General features: G+C 38.8%; 1 protein-coding gene across 3 annotated transcripts in view; it reads left to right on the forward strand.

The window, feature by feature from the left end:
- CPS1 (carbamoyl-phosphate synthase 1) overlaps positions 1–25,373 on the forward strand; it is a 133,987-nt gene extending 108,614 nt beyond the window's left edge. For all 3 annotated transcript variants that reach the window (XM_035726824.1, XM_027590514.2, XM_027590515.2), the window contains exons 30-39: positions 1,209–1,286; positions 4,191–4,298; positions 5,939–6,028; positions 7,354–7,524; positions 9,861–9,935; positions 12,609–12,707; positions 21,125–21,184; positions 21,929–22,041; positions 23,396–23,525; positions 24,264–25,373. In XM_035726824.1, coding sequence (XP_035582717.1) covers positions 1,209–1,286; positions 4,191–4,298; positions 5,939–6,028; positions 7,354–7,524; positions 9,861–9,935; positions 12,609–12,707; positions 21,125–21,184; positions 21,929–22,041; positions 23,396–23,525; positions 24,264–24,362 — 1,023 coding nt within the window. In that variant the 3' untranslated portion in view covers positions 24,363–25,373. The remainder of the gene's footprint in view (positions 1–1,208; positions 1,287–4,190; positions 4,299–5,938; positions 6,029–7,353; positions 7,525–9,860; positions 9,936–12,608; positions 12,708–21,124; positions 21,185–21,928; positions 22,042–23,395; positions 23,526–24,263) is intronic.
- Positions 25,374–25,751: the final 378 nt, after the last annotated feature.

Here is a 25,751-nt window from a genome sequence, read left to right on the forward strand (position 1 = left end):
AGAGATGGAAAGGAATCTTTTTTTTCCTTTAGCTAATAAACAGTTGCATGTCCAGTAGGCTTTTGAAGAAAAGGAAATATGGAAATTTGCCTCATTTAATAGAAAAGAGAAGCTTCTTGATGGCATAAAACACTGGTTCTTTTGAATTTTCCACAAAATTCCTTTCAATTTCAAGTGTTCTACTAAAGGAGATAAGATAAATTAAATTTAACACATACGCATGAGGTGAACTCCATGATGGTGCCCAAAAGGGGCTTGCGTTCAGAAGAAAAGGAGATGTTTGGGGAAGGCTTAGGGGAGGAGGTAGCTTTTGTGCCAGATCTTGAGGCATGATTTGAGACTTGAAATGAGAAGGCTGAGGAGAGAAGGTGGAGTGCATGTGGGGGAGAGAGGCATAGAGACAGGGAAAAGCAGGGTCTGGTAAGAAAGCAGGTGGTGCTGGTTGCTGGTGCCTGGGGCTTTGAGGAGAAGAGATGCATGAACCCTGGAACTCTTCAGTCAACTGCTTCATTTCGTCCGGAAAAAGCAAGCAGTGGTCCCAGTGTGGAGGGCATCACTGCACCGTCGTGAAGGAACTGAGAGTGGGGAGAACTTCGAGAAGGAAACCGGTCTTAAACAGCAGAAAAGGAAGGATGTTTTTTAAGATTAATAAAGAGAAATGCTGCAAATGCCATGCTTTAGAAGTTGTTCAAGGCATGTCAGTTCCAAGTAATGGATTCCATCTCTGACCTAACAAAACCAAAACAAAATGAGATTTTCCTCCTAATTTCTTTCACAGTCTCATGGAGAGAGAACTAATTTAGGAAATTGCAGCGCTTGGAAAAGATGAGTGTAGAAAGAGAGAAAGAACTCGAACCAAGAAAAATACACAGTTATAATTAAAATAAATATTCATAACTCCCCCATTCGACCCTCTCCTTAGCCCCCTCTTTCCTCTCACTCACTTAAAAGTCTATTATTTGAAATTTTAGCACTCATGTTCAGTTGACTGAGTACTCAGGATTGAAGAAAGACCCTCTGCCTCACTGAAAGCAGAGAATGACCTTGTTCTTACCCAACAAATTAGCTAATGAGTTTATGTAGTATGTTTAGCATTAAGGTCTTTGCAAGTATTACACTGGGATTTACTTAAGGTATGCAGTTTTTACTTGACACTATACACATAATGTCAGCTAAGGATTCTGCCCTTCTGTTTACCTCAATGACAGGAACACCCAGTGGTGCTGACAAAATTTATTGAGGGGGCCCGGGAAGTGGAAATGGATGCTGTTGGCAAAGATGGAAGAGTAAGTGCTTTATCCCCATCTCTGAGGTCTCTGCCTTCCCATCAAGTTTCTTTTTCCCCTGCTTGGCGGTTTTGAAACAACACAGATTAGAGGTCATGAGTTCCACAAAACAGGCCTCTGAAAATAGTGGAAGAGTTGCTCAGTCCAAAAAATTTTCAAATTCACTAACAATTTAGTTGATGTGTCATGGGTATCATATATCCTGTGTTTCATACTGTTAGAATTTCTCTTTGATGATATTCAAAATTAATTATCATCCTATACTCATCATTCTTTTTGAATAGATTTTTCTCTCTCATTTTCTTTTGTCTGTGGGTTTCCTTTTATGTTTCAATGAGTATTATAAAAACATCCAATACTTGTCTTTCTGAAGTTCCTAATTGAATCCCTAGTTTTTCTCCTCTCTTGATTTCCCAGCCTCCACCTTTTTATTGTGTTAATAAAGACAAAACTAAACAGAGTAGGGTGGGTAAGGATAATAACATAAAATTAGCTTACCAAATCACATCTTGTATTGCTAGTATAATGAATGCCTCCAACTTCAGGGAAAAATGACAATGTGAAGAGTGCTTTCCTTTAGTTGGCTAGTTGTACTAATAAGGTATTTATGATTTATCTTGAAATATAGGAAGTTACGTTTTAGGAAGTCCGTGTCATTTTATTTGCTTTAGTGAAAAATTAAAAAAAAAAACCCAACTTTCCTTCATTTTCTACTTTGTAGATACTTCAGAACACTACTAAAATGTTAAATCTTTTTGGCTTTTTGTCTTCCAGATTAACAGTTCAAAGTAGGGTTGTTTACATCACACACACACACACACACACACACACACACACACACACACACACACAGCAGTGATGACTGCTTACTACAGAATCATATAATCCTGAGTGTAAGCACCCTTAGAAATCATTTATTTCAACCCCACACCCCAAAGGATGAGAATTTTCTTCACAGCATCCCCAGAAGGTGGTCACTTATTTTCTGTTGAACAACTTTGGTTGTACAGAGCACAGAAAGTTATCAGATTGAAGGATGTCATATAGATAGCTATATAGAGAGATCTAATAACATCTCACTTATTCCTTCTTTTGAAGTAAAGTCGGCTTCCCTAGAATTTTTTCACTCCTGACCTTCTGGCCTCCGGAATTGTAAAGCGTATGTTTAATCTTTCCTGCTTTTCAACATTTTAAGTATTGGAGACTCAGGTATAAAATGAGAGGGATGTGAGCATACCAGTGTCAACGTGGAGAATGTGAGACTAGCCTGGAGATGTTTGTGGTTTTTCAAATATAATGCGGGTCTGTTGGCCTGATTTGGCTCCAACTTGCTAGGACATGCTCTTAATCTAAGCTTCCCTCAGACATCAACCATTGCTTATCAGCCTGGACTCCTTCTTTTGGAAATGTTCCAGGTTATTCACATAATTTTTAAATAGTCACACTCCTAAATGGACATAGTACATCAGCTATATTATGATTTTTTTCGGAGCTTGGTGGGAGTGTTGCCTCCCCCTTTCTAGACACTATAAAAAAAATTTGAATGCTTACTATGCACTAAATACCATGTCAGACACTGTATATGTGTTCTCTCTTATCCTTACAAACACACTATGAGACTGATACCATTGTTAGTACTGCCTTATCAGAAACCAAGGTTGAATAGATAAAGTACCTTGCCCAGGTCACAGAGCTGGTAAGTGACAGCAGGAGACTCAAATGCCACTTTGCTTTAAAGTCATTTATAAATCTGATTAAAAAAATTATCTCTGTAATTTATTTAAGTCTTTTACAGTTACCCAATTATTTTCCATTGACTGTCAGCTTTATCATTTCCCAGAGACACACATAGTGTTAGCATTCAGGTTATGGTGATTGAGACCACAAACTTTGGAATGTGACAGATAAGGTCTTCAAACCTGACTTGGCCATACAGTAGTCACATGCACTTGGATTATTTCTTCTTATCTTGCCTTAGTTTCCTTACCTGTAAGAGAAGATAAGGATATTTTTTTCTTGCTTCCCCTTCTTTCTCAAATTTCAATTTAAAAATCTCTTGCTCCAGATCTTAAGTCTTCTTCCTGGTCCACCTAAGTTACACATGCACCTCACTAGATATTTACCTCTTCCATTGTTTCTTTTCCAGTGTCTAAAACCTAATCTGGAAGGAAAAGATAAAGATCCCTCCAGTGCCTCCCAAATGCTTTATTTTCCCATTCTTTCTTTTTTTTTTAAATTTAATTATGTTATGTTAATCACCATACATTACCTCATTAGTTTTTGATGTAGTGTTCCATGATACAGTGTTTGTGCATAACACCCAGTGCTCCATGCAGAACGTGCCCTCTTTAATACCCACCACCAGGCTAACCCATCCCCTCACCCCCCTCCCCTCTAGAACCCTCAGTTTGTTTCTCAGAGTCCATAGTCTCTCATGGTTCGTCTCCCCCTCCAATTTCCCCCCCCATTTTTCCCTTCCTACCTTCTTCTTCTTCTTCTTCTTCTTCTTCTTCTTCTTCTTCTTCTTCTTCTTCTTCTTCTTCTTCTTCTTTTTTAACATATAATGCCTTATTTGTTTCAGAGGTACGGGTCTGTTTCCTATTCGTTCTTAAAAGTCAACCTGAGTCAGTTCAGTTGTCTTCCTTTCCTGATTCGAACCCATTCTAATTGATGGAGGAGGGAGGTCAGCTCAACCACTGTCAGCTGCCCCGGGGGCCGTCTGTCACTGCACAGGGAGGCAGTGACGTCTACATGCAGGCCTCTATGTATTCCCTCATCAAGGGCTCAAAAAGAAACTGGTCAATGCTCCAGGCATCTGTTAGGATATGGCGGGTGGGGAGGTGGGAGGCAGCTTCATTGAAGTAAGGTACCTGACAACTCTTTCTAAAATCTTCTTTCGGCCAGGTTATCTCCCACGCTATGTCTGAACATGTGGAAGATGCAGGTGTCCACTCAGGAGATGCTACTCTGATGCTGCCCACACAAACCATCAGCCAAGGAGCCATTGAAAAGGTCATCATTTATCAAGAAAAGTGGAAGGGGAAAAAGCAAAGATAAAAAAATTTTTTTTAACTAGGTAGCAATGTAGGACATGCCCCAGGCAAAATGTAATTATGAAGGGAACTTTCTTGCTCTGAGTCTACTGGGTGTTTTAGAGATAATAATTTCCTTCCTGCCCTCTTGAGCCCACTTGGTTGTGTGCTAGTGCGGTGGTTCTTGACCTTCAGTGGTGTCATAACAACCTGGGGAACTTGCTAATCTACAGATTGCTGGACTCCATCCCTAGCTTCTGACTCAGTAGTTCTGAGCAGGGCCCCCAAATCTGCATTTTTAACAAGTCCCCAAGTGATGTTGCTGCTGCGGACCTAGGGACCCCACCTGGAGAACACTGCTGCAGATGGTTCTCATGTTTGAGAGCCACTTAGATGAGTAGCATATAAAGCTATGCTTCTCAATTAGAAGCAGGTATGCAGCAATCATGTAGGAACATTTTGGAACCTATGTTTTCAATATCCTCCCTTACCCTCATCTCCAATCAGCACTTTCTGACATGTCTCTTTCAACCTCTCTTTTGGAACCATCGCTTTAAAGACCTCCCAGGAATGATGCCTCAGTACTCAATATGCACTGCTAGGTGGCCTCGGAGACCATCATCTTAAATAATTCATGTGGATGTTCCTTTACTCTTTAGGTATGTTAGGTCAGGCTTGGCTTGTTCAGTGAGCCTTACCAATAATCCTGGGCCATCCGAATCTAGGTAGTCTGTCTGTCTGGCTGTACTTTGGGCTGGATTCTGAAGATCTTACCTTGTTCTAGATGTGAAGGTAGCAGGGCATGTTGTAACACCAGCTGCCTAAGAGAACCACATCCCTGGATTTCAAGTGTGCTTTAGTTGATCATGTCGGTATAAATGACCTCAAGAACTCAGATTTTTCCAGATCTCTCAGAGTTTGATGTGCCATGGACCCTGCTCCCTTTTATGACCAACTAAGTTGCCGAATCACTCTTGTAAAAGTAATGAATGAGGAGCTCTTGTTTCTTGCTGTCAGTGGCCCCTCATTGCATGGGTACCTTCTGGCTCTGGTTGGATGCAGGGATTCATCTATTTGACATGCAGAGCTTCCTGGCAAGGAAACGTATTTTCTTTCTGACCATACTATCTACCCAGGTAGAGTCCAGGGCAGCAGAAAAGCACATCAAAGCAGTGTCTCTGGTCTCTTTGCAGTGCCATGTAATTTCAGGGCCTGCTCTTCTCAGCAGGTAGGTCGGGAGAGTGATAGGAAGTTTGGACTGCAGTTTCTGGTGCTGAAGCAACTGGACTGAAAGAATTCCATTTAGCCCTCAAAGTAAAACCAGAGTATACAACGGCAGGTAGATAGGGACATTTGGCAGAAAGATAATTTTGTAAAATTATTTGTTCTTTTCCTTGCTAGTTTGTTATGAATATTTAGTATGTATTATTATTTTATTGATAGATGCCTGCTAGTGGCTTCTATTATTATTATTATTATTATTATTATTGCCATTATGACTGTTACTGTTATTAGTGGAGGTGTAGCTCCATGTCAAGAGAAATTAAAGAAATCTAAGTTTGTGGTGTTTTCTAACCAAGGTATGCTCTTTAGCTCTATGTTATTGTCCTTTTGATCTAGGTGAAGGATGCTACCCGAAAGATTGCAAAGGCTTTTGCCATCTCTGGCCCATTCAACGTCCAGTTTCTTGTCAAAGGAAACGATGTCTTGGTAAGAAATGCCAAGGTGCTTGAGAGGACACGAAGCTGTGTTAGGTTATGTTGTTTTGTGTCCCTCTGGTAATCTTGGTGAGCTCAGACAGAGTAGCTGAGACTCCTGCAGCTATTCATGTCTGAGTGTGGCTTGTTGCACAGCATATAATGCCTGCCTTATTTGAAGGCAGAGGTCCTTGGTGGCACTGCTATGTCAGTCCCAGTTCTGGAAAGCACTCTGATCCACTGGAAAGAGGATCGCTGTCTGCCATCTACAGTACAGTAGAGATGGACGCAATGACTATCTGAATGTGTAGAATAGTCATCAATTGTATACACTGAAGTTTTAGATACTATTTACATACAAAAAATGTTAAATCAACTAGACTAGTCTTAATTAATTTAGTCGCTATTTAATGTAACCAATCAGTAACCAGTATTGGTTCAGCAGCATCTACTATGTGAAATCATATGGTGGCAATAAAGATGTATAAGCCACAGTCTTTGCTCTTAAAGATACTCAGTTTGGCGAGAACTGGGAAGATGACTTTGTAGACAGCTATAACATAAGTTAGAATATAATAGCTGCTGGAAGGAATGTACAAATACATGGTATTGGCATCATAGAACAGAGAGAGCATATCTCCTAGTGTGTTTGTGTGTGTGTGCATGTGTGCGTACACACACATGTGCATGTGTGTGCCTGAGCATGTATCTGAGTGTCATATACCCGGTTTGGGGTGGGTTTCAAGGGAGATTTTGTATTTTAAGCTGGATCTTAAAGAATGGTTGGAATTTTGACAAGCAAAGGAAGGTAGAGAGGACATTACACATAGAACATCTAAGAGAAAATTTGGCACATTTTAGGAGATAGCGACTAGTTCAGTTTAGCAAGATCATTTTTCTAGGGAAATAGTGCAAGGCAAACTTGGAAAATAAAATTGGGGTCAGGGAAATGGTACAAGATAACATAGAGAGATATATCGAGGCAAACGAATAAAAAGCCTTCAAGGACCAGACTTTCATCTGATGGCTAGTGGAAACCCAGTGAAGGCTTTTTGGTAGGGACGTGGCATTATCTGAGTTCTGCATTAAAATCCATCAGCGGTGTGTGGGGATGAAGTTGTGGAAAGTGGATGGAAGAAAGTCAGAATTCAAAGATACCGACTAAAAAGAAACTGGTTAGCAAAAGTGCAAGCAGTGGGGAGAGAAGGAAGAGGCTGGTAAAAGAAGAGCTGACCCCAGTGAAAAACAGCTAGAACCCAGGTGCCAGGGAGAATGTTAATATGTTGTCATTGGCTCTCACCATCCTTTCTCTTTTTTTGAATTTTGTTATTTCTCCAGGTGATTGAGTGTAACCTGAGAGCTTCTCGATCCTTTCCCTTTGTTTCTAAGACACTGGGGGTAGACTTCATTGATGTGGCCACCAAGGTGATGATTGGAGAGAGCATTGATGAGAAACCTCTTCCCACATTGGACCATCCCATAATTCCTGCTGACTATGTTGCAATTAAGGTAACATTAAAAAAATCTATTAGTCATTTTTTTTAAGTTTCAAGAAATTAAAGGAACAATTTTTCATCAAAAATAATCTTGAGGGATGCCTGGCTGGCTCAGTCAGTATTAGAGCATGTGACTTGATCTGGGGGTCATGAGTTCAAGCCCTACATTGGGGGCTTACTTTTTTAAAAAAACTTCAAAAAAGAAGTAAAAAAAAATAATTTTGATACTTCATGAACCTTCTAACTAAAGTGCCGGACCAGGGATTTACGATGTTTCCTTTGTATAATGCACACAGGCAACTTTATATGATATTTTATCCATTTGAAAAATAACAAAAAATCATTTAGAATTACATAACTTCAAAACCAACTAGCTGAGTGAATTATAAACTATGTTAATGCGACTGATAACGGTGGTGTCGGTTTAGTTCGTAAACAGAAATTCTGGGCATATTTTGTTAGGATAAGGCTTGAATTGTGCCCCTTTGGAATTGTTCCAAGACTTCAGGAATGCATGGATCTTGTAAAAGTGTTACCCTGTGGTGTTGGTTAAATTCTAACTACCTTGGCCACCTTGCTTAGTTCCTATTTTCTTCAGCAGCACAATTTTCCACTTGAAAGTTGAAGTAGCAATTGCTGTTCACGGTGGTGCCATGAAGGGAATGAAATTGATGGCACCTTTATGAAGATCGACCAGAAAAGTTTAAGATTTGCTCACTAAATTCCAATATAGATGTATTATATTTCTAATAATACCTTAATAATAAAGCCATTGTTCTCCTCTAGCTAACTCAGTATGCCCATGCACAGATTATTTATAATTATGACCTTTAACTACTTCACAGGGCAAGCATGAGGATTAGTGAGATACTATATAAATATATTTGAATATTTTAGAAAAAGCATCTGATGGAATCAATTTATATTGTGTGATATATTTATGTGACATTTATATATTTTGGATGCCTTCAGAAGATTTCCATTCCTACATGTACTAGTGACCTCAGTCATAATTATGTTACAGCTGAGACTCTGACTTCTGATTTTTATAGTGGAAGCTTTAAGTTGAAGCTATAAATCAAAAAATGTTTATTAATCTTATTTAGCTTAATAATTTAGGATGACTTGGATTTTATAGTGCATTGAGATGGAATGTCACTTGTTATATTGGGGAAGGGTGGCACTTTATTCCTGGAGACTATGACACAACATAAATTGTTAAAGCTTTCAGTGGGAATTATACATAGGTAAAAAAATACATAGGATTTCTTTGTTTGAGACCAATAAGTAGAAGGCCCTGAAAAATATTTTCCACTGGAAATTCTATATATACATTTCAAATTCATGTTTCTCAATTCATAGACACAGAAATATACACACACATATGTGTATGAAACAATATCCAACTAAAAACAGTATTGATGGATAGATACACTTTTTTCAAAATGCACTGTATCTTCCCATTTACTTCTTTCCTACTTATCATTGTATATGAATCTTGACTTTTTAAAGAAGAATGACTTCTTTATAGTCCATCTTAACATAGGCCTAGTAAGGTGGGTGGACATCCACAGATGAGAGCACAGAAAAGTGAGAGTGCAGAAATGTATAATAACTTGACTGAGGATGACCTCGTGAAATGGCCCCAAGCTAGAACTCCCAGGATAACTTGGAAGGGTGCCAGAATCCAAGGAAGAAGCGTCCACACTAGACAGACAGTTGCAAGAAACAAGCATTTGGTTCTTGGTGAATTGTACTGATAAAATAAATGAAAAAGAAACACTCCTATCTATGTTCTAGTTCACATGAAAGCTCTGGGCAAAAGTGTTCCCAAGCAGAATGTTTTTCAAAGCTTTTTAAGAGGTGTCAACAACAGTTTAATGTCTCAGAAGTCAGCTTACAGACAGACATTTCTGGCACGGTTGGCTGTTGCAAGTTCAAATGATCAGAAAAAGAAGAGGAATGTTTCCAAAGCCTACCAAGAAAAAAATGTGTTTGAACTCTGTGCGTGGGGAGACCAATGCCCAGTAGACTTTGTCTGAAATCACTCCAATAAGAATATGTGTAGGCCAGATTAGAAACACTGGCCTAGACTGGTCACAGGGGCCCTATTTACAGAAATAATTTGTGATTATTTAACCCAAGTTTTTGGCCAAGAGCTCAAGAAATTCTTGGAACAGAGTTTTAAAGCTATTTTTCAAGTCAGATGCTTGGACCAAGGAGATTTTTTATGTGTCTACCATAGCCTAAATGAATCCTGTGAGAGATGGTTCACTAAATATGTTTATCCTCTCTTATTCCTTTTATACCTTTCTCTCACATATTTTTCCTCCCCATTATTTCTGACAGGCTCCAATGTTTTCCTGGCCCCGGTTGAGGGATGCTGACCCCATTCTGCGTTGTGAGATGGCTTCCACTGGAGAGGTAACTAGTTAATGATCCCTGAATGCTTTCATTAAATCTACTTTGAAATCTATGGTTTTATGGTCTGGGTGTAATACAGTAAGTAAGTTATTAAATATTAAGGGGGACGCAAACTTCTGTTATCAGAGTAAGTCTGAAAAGGCTTAAGAATTTTGAACTAAAGAAAAATCTTGTACTTTTGTGGACCAGAGTCTAAATTTTCACTTATATTTAACTTGTGAATCTAATGTATGTGTTCTTAATTCATTTCCACATTACACATTGAGAACAGCTTCCAAAATATTTCTTTAGATGTCTAAGTAGGTATCTCCTGGGTCTTTCAGCTTTATTTTAAGTTTTCATTTCAAGGTCTCTCTGTAACAGCACTTCCCACCCCCACCCCCCTGAACCTCTTGCTGCTATGAAATTAAATCATTGGATTTTTACCAGCAATATGTAGAATGACTGTACAGCATTAGAAAGATCATGGACCTAAACATTGTGGAATCTGTAGATAAATGCAAAATCCCAAAACAACTTTCAAAAGCAACTTGAACCTCCTGGGGATTATCTAAAACCTATAATGGGATTGGCCACTGGATGTCCCTCTTCACTTGTGTTGGGACTCTTGTCAGCTGAAGGTTTCTTTAAAAATGTGAACTGTGTTTCTTGTAGAGAGCTGTCAGATTCTAGAAAGTTCCGTACATGTCAGTGTCAGGATATTTTATGAATCACCCAGCCCTTGACAGACTTACTAGATACAACCTTCAGATTCTCATCAGTGCACATCAGAGTGGCAACATCAGACTGTGAGGCATCATTGTTTCCTCTTGCTATTAAGGAACACCTGAAAGGGGAAAATATTTAATTACAATAAATACGTGATGTTTATGTGGTTGCCTGGTTACAAGCAACATCTGTGATGAGAAGTCAAGGGAGACAGGAAGGCAGGTAGTGAGGAATAAATGGCTATCTTATTTGTATTTGGACTGACGATTGCCTTCTCTTAGCTCCTTTGTGGCTGCTTTTAATTGACTAGGTGAGAAAACCTAGCTTTAAAACGAGGGGCCTGCCTTATAATTCTCTGCTGTTTAAGGAGCTGCTCTTCAGGTTCACCGTGATCTTATGGTCACTTGGTAGCAGGGCTGTTTTCAGCACATCCAGGGTTCAGATCAGGGAGAGATCTCGTTTCCCTTGTGCTGTTTTCTCTAGTGTGGTAAACTTATTTTCACTGCCTATGTCCATTCTGCCTCCGGAAATACATTATTGGAGTTGTTATGAAAACATGAAAGACTTAGAAGCTCAGGTCACCTTTCTTGTGATCTATTTCAGAAGTATAGAGTTAATTCTTCTTCCCTTATTAGAATCATACTTCCAGGTGTCACTGAGTGTGATGTTACAAGGTCTATTTCATAACTGAAATCAGAATAATAATTCTAGCTTAGGTGAAATCTCGGTTATGCTTTGAAGAGACATTTTCAGTGTCCAAATGGCTTGTGGGATTGAATAAACCTTTACCTCTTGATCTAGGTAAAGGCTGTTTTATTTTCTTAGTAGCAAGGTAAGGATGTTAGACCTGAGCTTACTTGAATATCTGACTATTTTGTTTTTGTTTTTGTTTTTTTTTGGAGAAAACTGCTGAAACCTCTTGCGTGTTGTTGTATCTGCTTTTGTGATGGGATTGCCTGGTCCTGTCAGTAGAATTTGGGTTTCATTAACTGAGGTTGATATTACTGAGTGTAGTTGGCCATTAATTGACCAAAGAAAGAGTTCGCTGTAGAGTGAAAAGCAGCATGTACTGGTGGTTGGCTGAAGGTCATAATCATGAGAACATCTCTTTCACAAGAAGGGAGTCATTTGCTTAAAGAATGAATTTAGCCATCAGTGTTATTTACTGTAATGGTGGTTCTGTACCTGTGCCAAATGATGATATGTGTGGCAGAATCTATTCCCATCATGCCCAAATATACCACTTGTTCTATAGTTATGGGGTCCATTTGACTTGTAGTTATCTAGTAGCACAATTACCCTAGCTGAAACTTCTGTGCATCCCAACGTTATATGTTAGTTTGGAATGGGTTTTTTTTTGTTTGTTTGTTTGTTTTTACATATGGCTGTGCTATTAAGAACTAGTCTAAGCAGGGTATTTTGGTTCATTTTATGAAAATGATTTTTTTAAAAAAAGGTCCTTGAGGTTTTCATGGATTTATTGAATTTCTCAGAAAGCTCTCTCATAAGCTGTACAAAATGATTCCTAACCAATTGATCAGCAGTTATGCATTTGTGCTACTGACCCATGAATTCACTCACTGTGGCATCGCATACATAACATATACCGTTATTTAAACATTAAGTCATATTAACATTTGGTAACTTACCACATTATGGACCAGAAGCTGTGATTTGTATCCAAATAATTCACAGTAGAATCCAGTTATGTTGCTCCATGGAGTGTTGTTGGATAGAGAAAGAATTGCTTATTCTTTCTTTATGCTTAATTAAAAACATAAGATACATCTGCCCTGGCCAGCTTTTTAATCCCAGGATTCAGACTGCATGGTCTTTGGGCAACTCAATAAAATCTAGCAAAGGGCTCTATGAGTAAAGTGCTTTCCATTTGTATTTGTTTATCGGTAAGAGCTGTTGACTAGTATTTGCTTCTTTTTATTTTATTTTTTAATTTATTCTAAACAGGTGGCTTGCTTTGGTGAAGGTATTCACACAGCTTTCCTAAAGGCAATGCTTTCCACAGGGTTTAAGATACCCCAGAAAGGCATCCTGATTGGAATCCAGGTAAGTTGGTGTTTGGTTGCATGCATGCCGCTGGGCACATGCTAGGAGTGGCTGGGAAAGGACCTTAACTGTGGTATAAAAGAGGGGAGATTTGTTTTAAGCTCCACTAAAGAAAACAGCAACTAATAGAAAAAATGGACGTTTGTTCTCTATATGTTCCCTGAGTTTTGCCTTTTTCCATTGCAGCAATCAATACAAATAAGTGAATAAAGAAACAAGTCTCTAGTGAAAAGGGTATTTGTTCTGAAAAGGATTTAGGATGCCTTAAACAGGAATCTCTTCTATTTCTTGGTTGTATCTTTTCTCTGTGCTCAGCTCTTAGTTCTTCCTCCTTAGCCCCTGAACGTATGTTTTCCATAAAGCTGGGTCTCACCTCTTCTTTCTCTCTGTCTCTGTCTCCATCTGTCTCTTGACTTTCCCCTTTGCCAGCTCATGTCTGTGGTATCCACTGTCCCATCCATAACTGTCACCTTTATCTTCATCCATCATCATCCCGTATTTCCAACCATCTGCTGGATACCTCTCTCTGGCTGTCTCAACCGCAACACATCCCCAGCTGAAGCTGTATGATCCCTTCCTGGCCTGTGTTCCTTCCTTCTTTGCCTTCATTCATTCATATTTCAATTTCTACTAGAGATCTTGCACAGCCTATAGTGGGGAGATGCCTCAATAAACTTATCATAAGTTGAAAATGTCAGAAGCCAAAAATGTGCTTAATATTACCCACCCTACTGAGCATCATGGCTTAGTGTAGCCAACCTTAAGTGTGCTCAGAACACTTTATGTCAGCCAACAGTGGGGCAAAATCGTCTAACATAAAGCCTGTTTATAATAAAGTATTATATACCTCATGTAGTTTACTGAATACTGTACTGAAGGTGAAAAGCAGAATGGTTGTAAGTGTATGGGTTGTTTAGCCTCATGCTTGTGTGGCTGACTGGGAGCTGCCGCTAGCCCACATCACAACAGAGTATCCTACTGCGTATCGCTAGCCTGGGAAAAGATCAACATTCGAAATTCGAAGTATGGGGTTGGTACTGAATGTGTATAGCTTTCACTATTATAGAGTTGAACTTTTTCAAGTCGAGGACCTTTGGTAAATGTCAAAGATCCAAAGCTGAAGAAGACATGGGCATTACTTGAAGGATTTTCTCACTCTAGGACTGATTCAAAGTTCTTGAAGGGAAGTAGCTTAATGGGCTTTAAGAAAGTTAGCAGAGCCCAGCCCACAATACACTGGGGAGGTTCTTGAATATCATTATTTGGTAAGTCTTCTAAGTCAAAGCAAGGTGAAATAATTATAAGAGAATATCTTTATACAATGAAAAGGGCATTATTGGTTTATTATTGTACATCAAATAGAAATCTTAGGGCAAAAAGGTAGTCAGGAAACTTTTATTACTCCCTGGAATAACTATTGCAAGAATGTACAGACTGTTCTGTTTATAAATTTCCTGAAAAATACTAAATGCTTTCCACCTGGTCATTCACTTACATTTAAGATTAGTAATTCTTGGGTCCTATAAAAACAATAGATGGTCTTAGATATCACTCCTGCCGTACTTTTAATAAGCTCAAACCCTGCATGGTTACATAAAAATCAATAAAAGTATAATTAGAGCAGTACCATGTATTCTCAAGCCTGTGGGTGATTATTATAGATACCATCTCATTAGGGTGTCTTAAGCAAATTAGACTCTGGAGACTGGATGGGTAGTGGCTTTGGAGAAGTTTTTGCAGAGAGCAGCTTGGAATTTTGCTTCATAAAGGTGCCAAAAGGGAGATGGAGAACAGTTAGAGCAGAGGCTAACAAGATGACTTGCAATTGTGAAGCATAATGGCAGTTTGGAGACACATCACACCATATGAGAGTCTCATCATGTTATAGATGAGTATTAAGTATTATTAAGTCACAAGTGTGAGAGTATTTGCCCAACTTCCAGTTACGGCTTAAAGTTTAATGTGAGACCTGGGGGCATTCAGAGGAGACCATGCCCTTAGTCCCCATCTTCACAACTAATCATAATAGTGCTAACATTATAAAATACCAGTTTAAGAAGGCAGTGATGTATAAAATTGTGCCTGTTTGGTTCTAGTGCTGCAGGAGATATTAAGCAAAAATTAATTCGATCCCTATGAAGTATTTGTGTGATTTTGGCATCAGTGAACAGAACTTTTTGCTTTATGGGTGGAAAAAAAGAGAGGGTTTTGTAGGGTAAAAAGAGTTTTCTCAAAGGAATGAGGTTCTGCCCACTGAAGTTTTTATCTTTCAGTACATTCTTTTTAAAAGAGATCAGTATTGCAGCAGCTACATGAGCTCTTGCAAAGAACTTTTTACTTGTGTGTGAGTGCACAACGTTAGGGCTTTAGATATGTGTCTGTTTTAATTACAAAGTTTAAAGAAATGTTTAAGGGATGCCTGGGTGGCTCAGTCAGTGGAGCATCTGCCTTTGGCTCAGGTCATGATCCCAGGGTCCTGGGATGGAGTCCCGCATGGGGCTCCTTGCATAGCGGGGAGCCTGCTTCTCCCGCTCCTTCTGCCTGCCGCTCCCCACGGCTTGTGCTCTCTCTCTCTGGCAAATAAATAAATAAAATCTTCAAAAAAAATAAAGAAATGTTTAATATAAAATTATATTTAATAAAATATTAGTAGCTGTGGTAGATTTGATCAGCCGGAGATGGACAAGAGTCACTTTCTGACCTACTCATTGTGGGCGGCAAGGAAGAGCTGCTGCTCCAGCCATTCAAGGACAGCCTCTCTGTCACCATCTGGTGGATTTTCACTGAGAGTGGCTTTTAAAAACGCATCATAAATTTAACCTAACAACATGACAGTATATACTAACTGGAGCATTAATAGCTAGAAAACTCACTGGGTGTCTTCTCAGATAGCATGGGACCAAGTCTAACCCCAGCCTTTTACCTAGGCTTCCTAGAAACTGTGGACAAAGTAATTAAGGTTCCATATTTCAGTATGCATTGTACTTTTAAAAAATCATTTTATTTAACATGATTCAGCATGGTCAGAATAATTCACATAAACTCATTCAAATATATAAAGTCAGAAGTGAGAACGACCTGAAAAAAGGACTGCTAATGTATAAATGGGCTTTAGGGCCAGTAAATACAAAGGAACACATTTTGTTGAGTTCTTGAGGGAAGTTCTAAGAAAGAAATCCACCACTGCATTTTGATTTCTTAAGATAATCATTTAGCCTGATGCTGCGTAGAATTCATGCACAGAGGAGTGCTGGTAGCCAGCACCACTGCAGTTAATTTGCTTTATTATTCCTTCATGGAGAAGTGAGGAGGATAGTCAGGACCTGTCCCATTTATTTGAAGGAAAGGCCTTTTCACTTTGTCTCCCCACTGTGACCCAGCTTCCTGCTATGAACACAAGGATTTAATTGAAGATAACTCATTCATTTTCACAACAGGTTGCAAGAGAAAATTGGGGGAAAAGAGAAATTACGGAGGAGCCAGGAAACGTTTTTTTCTTATTTTTGGTAGTTTAACACATATATTTTTTTTAAAGATTTTATTCATTTATTTGAGAGGGAGAGAGAATGAGAGAGAGAGACAGAAAGAGAGAGCATGAGACCGGAGAGGGTCAGAGGGAGAAGCAGACTCCCCGCTGAGCGGGGAGCCCGATGCGGGACTCGATCCCAGGACTCCAGGACCATGACCTGAGCCGAAGGCAGTCGCTTAACCAACTGAGCCACCCAGGCGCCCAACACATATTTTAAATAGTAATGTATTACTAACAAGTATCAGCCACTTTTTAACATTTAGTAAATAGAGTGTGTGTGTCGGGGGGGCACACACATGCTAATTTGTTATACTGTAGTCTTCCTAACCTTTTCTTTTCTCTCTCTTTCCCACCCTACTCCTTTATACACACAGACTCTGTTTCTGCCCTCCCAAAGTTAAATGCTATGGGACAAATCACCTGGGGAATTTGAAATATTCATAACATCAATTGTATATAACTAGAACTTAGCGGCGGGGGGAAAAGTCAAGATTTAGATTTTGTCAAAGGATTCTTGTCAACTTAACTATTACATGCCCTGGTTCTCTAACAAGAGGTTTTCCATAGGCCTAGATCCTAACATAAGAAAGGCATAATGTAGGCTTATATGGCAACACAATCATCCTTGTTTTCCCTGCAATATTTCCAGACTCCTTTCATCCTATCAGGATTTATTTTTAGTTGCTATGAGTAGGCACTCTGCCCTGTTTTGAAGTTTTCTGGAACACCCTTTAACAATAAATGATGTACTCTAGAGCACATCAAGAGCACTCACTGTTTTTTCCCCTCTGATTGGGCTATTCAGCGATGTTTGTGGAGTGGCGAGCACCATCCTGACATCTGCGCTTCAGCATTGCTCGGAAACACAAAGCAAGCATTTTATTTGAAAAAGACAACTCCAAGTGACATGAATAACCTTTTATCTTCAGTACAGAATCATTAGGAACAGCCATAGAGTTGTTGATGCGGCCGTCCCTATAAAGTCCACAGCACCACACAATAGTAACTTGGCTTTCTGTTCTGCAGCCAGAAGTTGGAATAATGTGAAAATGATAATTGGAGGAAATGTATATATATTTTTCATTTTAAAAGGACTTTCTTATAAACATTTTCCAGGGAATAAATCAGCTTGTACTTTTCACCTTTAGTAACAAATGGTTTCTTACCCAGGTATTTTCAATCAGCTATTAAATCCGGGGCTACTCAGATGCAAGCTGACAGCTGTAATTTCTTTTTGTAGAGAGGCTGTTTTATGTGTCACAAGTGTTCAATACATGTTTGATAGAAGTTTATAATGTGGCTATGAAAGCCAACACCCCAGACCAGACGGCAGAGTGGTTCCCCGGCTGGGAACTGCCAATACTGTCATGTCAGATATTTATCTTTTCCACTTGGGGGACAGCATTGAAACAGCTCCATAATGAGGTTCTGACTGGTGTCTGCAGGTCTTAGAGGACTTGCTGACTTATTTTACTTTAAAATAGCAAAGAAAAAAGTTACATTCTGGTACTCCTTCCTCAACATTTTTCATTGTGACTTTGGCCAAAGTTAATGGATCTTCACCTCAAATTGCAAAATGAGTGAAGGATGGATCTCCTAGTCCCTCTTCCCTCCTATGCCTAAACTTAAGTGTGCATCAGAATCACCTGGAGGGTTTGTTAAAATGCAGATTATTGGGATTCACTCTCAGAGTTCCTGATTCCACAGATCTGAGGTGGGACCCAAACATTTATACTTTTTTTTAAAAAATATTTTATTTATTTATTTATTTATTTATTTGAGAGAGAGAATGAGATAGAGAGAGCATGAGAGAGGGGAGGGTCAGAGGGAGAAGCAGACTCCCTGCTCAGCAGGGAGCCCGATGTGGGACTTGATCCCGGGACTCCAGGATCATGACCTGAGCCGAAGGCAGTCTCTTAACCAACTGAGCCACCCAGGGACCCACATTTATACTTTTTTATAAAAGATTTTATTTATTTGAGAGATAGTGACAGAGATAGCGAGAGAGAGCAGGAGCTGGGAGGAGAGGGAGAAGCAGGCTCTCTGTTGAGCAGGGAGACTGATGCGGGGCTTGATCCCAGGACCCTGGGATCATGACCTGAGCCAAAGGCAGATAGATGCTTAACTGACTGAGCTACCCAGGTGCCCCTTTTATATTTTAAACAAGTTCCCAGGTGATGCTGATTTTCTGGGGAACCACATTTTGAGGACCACTGTGCTTGTGAAAGGATATATTTTTTAAAGATTTATTTATTTATTTTAGAGAGAGAGTTTGGGGGGGGAGGGGCAGAGGGAGAGGGAGAGAGAGAATCTCAAGCAGACTCTGAGCTGAGCACAGAACACCACACAGGGCTCAGTGCCACAACCCTGAGATCATGATCTGAGCTGAAACCAAGAGTTGGACGCTTAATCAACTTTGCCACCCAGGTGCCCCTGAAATGATATTTTAGAAAATGGTTTCAATGTTATGTTATCACATGGCCATATATTATTAGTGACATTTTGCTAGGGGAAAATTTAAGAAATTGAGAATAGTTTGTTCAATACGTAATGCATCAGTTAATAAATAAGTGGTTGGACAACTTTATGTTGCATCTTCTACTGTGCTCTGGTGCTTACTTAAGTCTGTCTTGTGTTTAGCAGAAGGTTGCAGTGTATTGTTCCAAATCAGGGAGATCTGACAAAATTCAGAAGTTCATTTAGAGTATTTCATGCATATTTACTACATTTCAAGGAACCTTAAAATGTGAAGAGACCTAAAATGCCATCCAATTCAGTCCCTTGCTTTCCAAGCAGAATCAAACTTGAAAAGTCATTGTCCTCTTCTGCTGCCTAACCTATTCTTAAGGAGACTGCCATATGCCTCATTAAATTACACTAATGTCACTGAGTTACTCTGATTTTATACTTACTTATTTCCTTTTTTATGTCTAGCCATGAGCTTCTTGCACCTAAGGCCCATTTCTTCCTGTTTGGTCCTAAGCAGGAATGGAAAGCTACTATCCTGGGCATGGTTACAACTTGTGTTCTAGAAAACTGTCCATGAATAACCCCTGAGCCTACCTTAGCTGAGATTCATCCAGTTGCATTTATCTTTTCTATTTGCCAATAGTTTCCTCTCATAAAACTGCAGTTCTGGGATTGAGAGGGCCTGAATCTGAAAGAATTTTATATCTGAACATAGTCTTTGGAGTCTTTTCCTAGGATTTAGATCTGTTCTCAGAAAGCCTCTGCAAGTAAATATTAGGAGGTTTTATGGGCTGAACATTATCAAAATTGTGCAAGGATCTTGATATGTTTTATTATCGCAATTCTTGGTTTCTTTGAGACTCTGAAATAAGATCATCTCCTTGATTTTTTTTTTTAGCCGTTACTAATATGGTTTCTAAATAGATTATAAAACATTTACCGAAGTAACCAAATTATTTCATCTGTTTATAAACTTTTTACAAGGGAAAACAGCCAAAATGTGCAGCCAAAAGGCAGAATAGATATGTTTTTAACTGTGTATGATTTTCATATTCTATTTATCTCAGTTACTCAAACATTCAAGTTAATGAGGTCAAGGTAAGGGACTGACTTTGGGGTAGGCCACTTAGCCCTTTTTTTCTCTCACCCTGACCACTGTCTTGCAAATACTGGCTTGTGGTCACAGGAAGGGGGTAAGTTCAGATTGGAAGAACTCTGGTGACAATGTGTAGGAGTCCAGGGAAAGCAGGACCTGGAAACCAGATGGGTCCCGCTGAGGCTCTAGGAAGTTCACAACGATGGGCTCTAAGAACATATCTGAATGGTGAGATGGAACATGAGGGAAGCTTGTCTGGAAGTAAAATATATGTGAGGAGGAAGTTGGCTTGTATTTGAAGTATGACAGCCAGTAGAGGAAGCCAGGCTTGGAAACTAGGGTGCAGGGGCAGGAATCTAGCCTCTGGGAGGCTGAAGAAACAAATATCTTAATAATAACAATGAATACTTAATGAGAACTATTAATGGACAAGTAACCTTGTACAACAACTATTAATGGACTAAGTTCCTACATGGACACTTAAGTAATGCTTACTTATGAATTAACTCATTGAATAGTCACAAGGACCTGTTGACACAGACACTGTTACTATTTCCATTTAACAGATGAGGAAAGTACATCACAGAGAGGTTAAATAAGTTGCTCAAGGTCACACAGTTTATTGTAGAGTCCCAAGAAATAGATACACTACTATGCTCACTGCCATTTTAAAAAGGAAGAAATGGAGACTCAAAAGACAACTTTTCTAAGGACACACTAAAAATGAATGGTAATGCCAGGATCTCAAAGGCAGCTTAGTGACTCCAGAGCCCATTCTTTTACTCTTTACTTTAAAGTTAATGCAAAATTGAGTCCAAAATGGTTGACTTATTGAAGGGAGGTTTGCACAAGCTGCTAGGACAGGGCCCAGTCTCCTAAGAGCAGCACCAAGTTAGAATTCAGCCGGTTGAGCAGGCAGAACAATTAACAAGGCTGACCTGGTGTTGGACTCCTACCCCAGGTGTCTTTAAATTCTCCCTGACCTGGGGAAGGATCCCTATAGGACTGAGGTGGATCTTAATCTGCAGACAGACTAAGTGGATGAAGTAGAGAGTAGAGAGGAATTTGAGGGCAAGGTGAAAAGTCAGACTGTAGAGAGCGAGACAATGTGGGTGTAATCTTATCTATATCAGAGAAATAAGTAAGAACTCATACTTACTATAGGAGGATTAAAGGATTGAACTTGTCACCTTTGAATCTAAAGCACCTGGCAACATATGGCATTGCCTTGGATGATGGTGTGAGTAAATACCATATTGCATGTGACTAAAAAAAAAGCAGTGTATCTAGAAAGTGAATTTTGTCAAATTCTTTTAATTTCAGCAATCATTCCGTCCCAGATTCCTTGGTGTGGCTGAACAATTACACAATGAAGGCTTCAAGGTATGTAATATTAATTTTTTCCAAGTCGTTTTCTATAAGCATTGAAATCTATTCACAAAAGAGAATATTAATGAATCTTAAGGAATGAAATACCTCAAAATATATCCTTTCAACTTGAAGGATTTAACTAACGTGATTAATTTCAAAACTTCAATAGACTAAAATTATTAGAAAGACTAGTTTTAAGTTTTAACAAAGGTACCATAAGCTCCACAGGAGTTGCCAGCTAAAAACTTAGAAAGTTTAGTTTACGCAGAATTGGGACAAAGGTCCAATGCGTTTCCAATATATCTTTCCTTTTTCCTTTTCTTGTTTCCGTATGAAGTCATAGTTTCCAGCTGTTGCAGTTATAGGCAAAACTTCTTTGCCACAAATACCTCCATGCAAAGCCCGGATCAGTAAAACAAAATGATTCCCAAGGCTCAGAGTGGGCCTGTGGTCATGGGGCTTTGTTGATTTGATAACAATGAATCCTCAGCCATGAATAATTCTTTATTTTTTTTCTTCTACAAAAACAGTTAAAGTTGAGGTCATTGAATTGTTCCTTAGACCATTTTAAAAATACTTAAAGTGCCCATGACTCTGGACAGAGAGTCCAAATCTCAATTCATGATATTATTGCTTCTCGTATACACCACTTTCTTATACTTTATGTTTTAAATAACAGATGGGTCATTTAGGTTTCTTTGCTCCATGAAAGCCTTCCCTGTGATACAGTAACTGACTTTTCCATTTTAAATGCAGCTCTTTGCCACGGAAGCCACGTCAGACTGGCTCAATGCCAACAATGTCCCTGCCACCCCAGTGGCATGGCCCTCTCAGGAAGGACAGAATCCCAGCCTCTCTTCCATCAGAAAGTAAGAACTGGGCAGAGTTCTATCCTCCTACAGATAGAGGATTACCTTCGGGAACTAGTATGATGTGAATACTTCACTTCACCCTATTGCAAGTCTTCTAAAAGTCCTCTTAGCCATTTCAGATGAATAAATCTGTGGATTTATTCATCTGAATTATTTATTGTAAAATTTCATTCTCATGAACCATTCTGTTACTATAACATACAATGCCATATGTCTACGTGGTGATACATAGCATCTTTCAAGATATTTTCTAGTAGGGGTGCTTTTCTGGATGGACACCAAGATCTCAGTGATGAGAGTCAGAGACATGAAGAATGTAATGCAGCGCTTTATATTTTACATCAAGCTTATATTGTATATAGATGTGTATATCAAATATAAGATTGACCTGCTGCATTTCACTGAGGTTGTGTGTCAATAAATCAGTCCAATTTATTGAGCACTTGCTATATGCAGGAGACTGTGGTGAGTGCTAGGATAATGCCATCCATTGAATTACCTAATTTACTATTCTCTGATCTGGTTGGTTATTATGCCTCAGGCTATGTCATCATTAGATTTGGTAAGACATATTATTTTAGTGCACTATGTGAGTCTTTAGGGACTACATTACATCAACACTTATAGAAATATGTGGCATAGGTACATAAGAGATAATTCTTAGTTGTTCTAGGATATTACAATCTAGTAGATGGCTACCATTTGTTAGGGCTCTCAAGAAGGCAACCTATAAATCATTATCAAATTAATAAAAGAAGGGCAAATTGTTCAGACCTTAGTAGACTTCCAATGAAGCTATAAGCACTTGGTTAGGACTTTGTAAAACAACAATTAGCATTACTTCATGTTTTTGATGTTTAAATGTCTCCTCGTATGTATAGCAGCCCAGCAACAGAATGTGAAGTGATTTAATTCCAAATCAGGTGATCTGTGTTCTCCTACCATTAGCTGGAGGCACTGGGAAGAAGGCAGTGAGGTAAAGTTAATCTGGGAGTTGGGAGTATGGAGGTGGAATGGACTTCAATACTGGAGAAAAACCTTGTAAAATGAGTAAATACCTATCAAATTACCAATTCTTCTATGGATAGATGAAGCATTTGAGAAAGAAAAATCTTTCCATTTAATTAGTTAGACTTTCACCAGAATTCTTTCAAGAACACAATAAAAAATTATAACCCCCAAATGAGTGTAATTTGAACATCTACTTAGGAATAGAGGGCAAGTGGCAGTCAACTCAGTATGGCATTGACTTGAGTGGCATAAGAGAATAATTACTTCAGTATTTTGAAAACTAATTATAAAATATACATTGCCACCTACAAACTTTTGTTTATTTTGATTATTCTTCCAGATTGATTAGAGATGGCAGCATTGACCTGGTGATTAACCTCCCCAATAACAACACTAAGTTTGTCCATGATAATTATGTGATTCGGAGGACAGCTGTTGACAGTGGAATTGCTCTCCTCACTAATTTCCAGGTATGTTCTTTTCCTTAAATATAGCTACGTGCAGGTTTTTATTTCTGTGTCACCCTTAAGAGTATTCATCAGCATATGCACATCCCTCTTCTCCCCTTCTTGTAACATTAAGAATGGAGAAGAATTTTTAAATAGAATCTAAAATAATGGTGCTATTAGGGTAGGTCATGGCCTAACTGAGACAATTGGTGACCAAGCAATTGAAATAATCAAAAGCCATGGATAGCCATGCTCTCTCATTAGCCATACAATTATCTTTTAAATAAAAAGTGTGGTGTGGCATGGAATAAAGATACAAACTTTTATTCCACTGTTTCTAAATGAAAGGCACCATAAAAGAGCAACAGGTTAATGATAATTGAAGATCCAGACACAGTGCAAGCACTTGTCCAATTCACAGAAAATGATCACATGAGGTATGCTTAGTTCCACTTGGACATGACCCACCAAATTTATCACGGAGAAGAACTGTACTTCAAGACTCAGTAACTTTCTACCCATCATATTTTTTTCCCCCTGAGTCGGTTTTAATCCCTGGGGGAGTTGAGGGGCAGGGATTAGCTTATTCATGGTAAGGTCTGAAATATAGGAGAAAGTCCCGAATAAATAAAAATTTTTGTGTCTTTCATCACGTCCCCTTGGAAATTGGGAGCGGAAACTGACCTTTCACTCCTGCTTCATTAAATACTCACTTTCGTGGTATGTGGGTCACTAAGATTACCACCCTTACATTTTCAGGTGACCAAACTTTTTGCTGAAGCTGTGCAGAAATCCCGCAATGTGGACTCCAAGAGTCTTTTCCACTACAGGCAGTTCAGTGCTGGGAAAATGGCGTAGAGCATAAACACCCAGCTCCAGCTGAAATCAACCCAAGCCCCACTGGATCTAAAGGAACTGACTCTCCAACCATCTTCCATAGAGACAAATACTGATACCAAACTATTTCAGTTTACTTGGTTATGCCTTAATGTTCTTTTCTTTCACAAATTGTTGTCCGTCACTTTTTACAAACCTTGCTTAAACTCCTTCCTAAATAACTTGTTCTACATGAGAATTCATCTATTTTCTAATGCCTTATTTTTGGTGGGCCAAGGTACCAAGAAGTACCTACGCGCTTCTTTGTAGCTAACATTTTATGGTGCTGATTAGGGTTGATCAAGGTAGAAAATGTCGCTGCTCTATCTTCTGAACTATTACTATATATACTTTCAAGACACTATTGTCATTCCTTTTAAATAGCATCTGCCACACTCAGGACATTTTAACAAGCCAGAATACTATAAAAATTTGTTAGAACGAAATATGGATTTAATTTATGAACCCCTTCATCAGGATGTTTGTGTAATGTATCTTTTTGATAATTATTCCCAATTCTCTGGCTCACCCAGGAATAGCCCTAGTCCTTTTCATAGTACTGACTTTGAGAAGTGGCAGAGGTCTTTAAAGTATGGATTTCTTTAAAGGACACTGGTTTGCCGTTTTGTGTTTTGGAGTATGTCAGCGGATAGTAGATACCGCTGAGGTGGTTTTCTGTTCTTGTTTTCCTTTGGATTTTAAACCAGAGCCAAGTGAAATCTTCAGATTGATACCATCTCTCTCCACCTCTACCCCCACCCCAACTTTGGAATAACTTGGAAGTTATGTCCACTCCCTTCAGATTATGGATTCTGTTGATATACGAGCCCCATATTGCGCTATGAATTCCACACATTTTAAACACCAGGTCCCCATTCCTTCTGCCTACAAGAAAAGTCCTTCCTACAGGGCAGCCTGTGTAACTTTTAAACATTTTGTGTATTACAAGTGCTCTAATTGTAAACTTTTAAATAAAATGCTATTAAAAGGTGATATGTTTGTATTCTTGCATTTTATTTTATTATCTTCTTAACTTCGATTTAACTGATTTAACAAAATCAGTTCACTTCTCTGATGAAACACGGTTTTGAGCCGCTTTTTCTCTAAAAGCCATATAGGATATAAATGAGCAAATTAATATTAAAAATAATGATACCTAGGCTGTTACATTTTTTTTTCTTTTTCCCTCACCTTGTTTATAAGTCTCATTAAAATTTATTATGTTGTTATATGGTTATATATTGTCTTTGATCTGAATCCTTTCAAATATATACAACCCCGCACTGACTAAAGATTGCCACATAGATATAATAAACTTTTAAACAAATGTCTTGCATAACATAGAGAAGTACTTGACCCTATCAGAAGCTG

The sequence above is a fragment of the Zalophus californianus genome, chromosome 3 (assembly GCF_009762305.2).
Source record: "Zalophus californianus isolate mZalCal1 chromosome 3, mZalCal1.pri.v2, whole genome shotgun sequence".
Lineage (NCBI taxonomy): Eukaryota > Metazoa > Chordata > Mammalia > Carnivora > Otariidae > Zalophus > Zalophus californianus.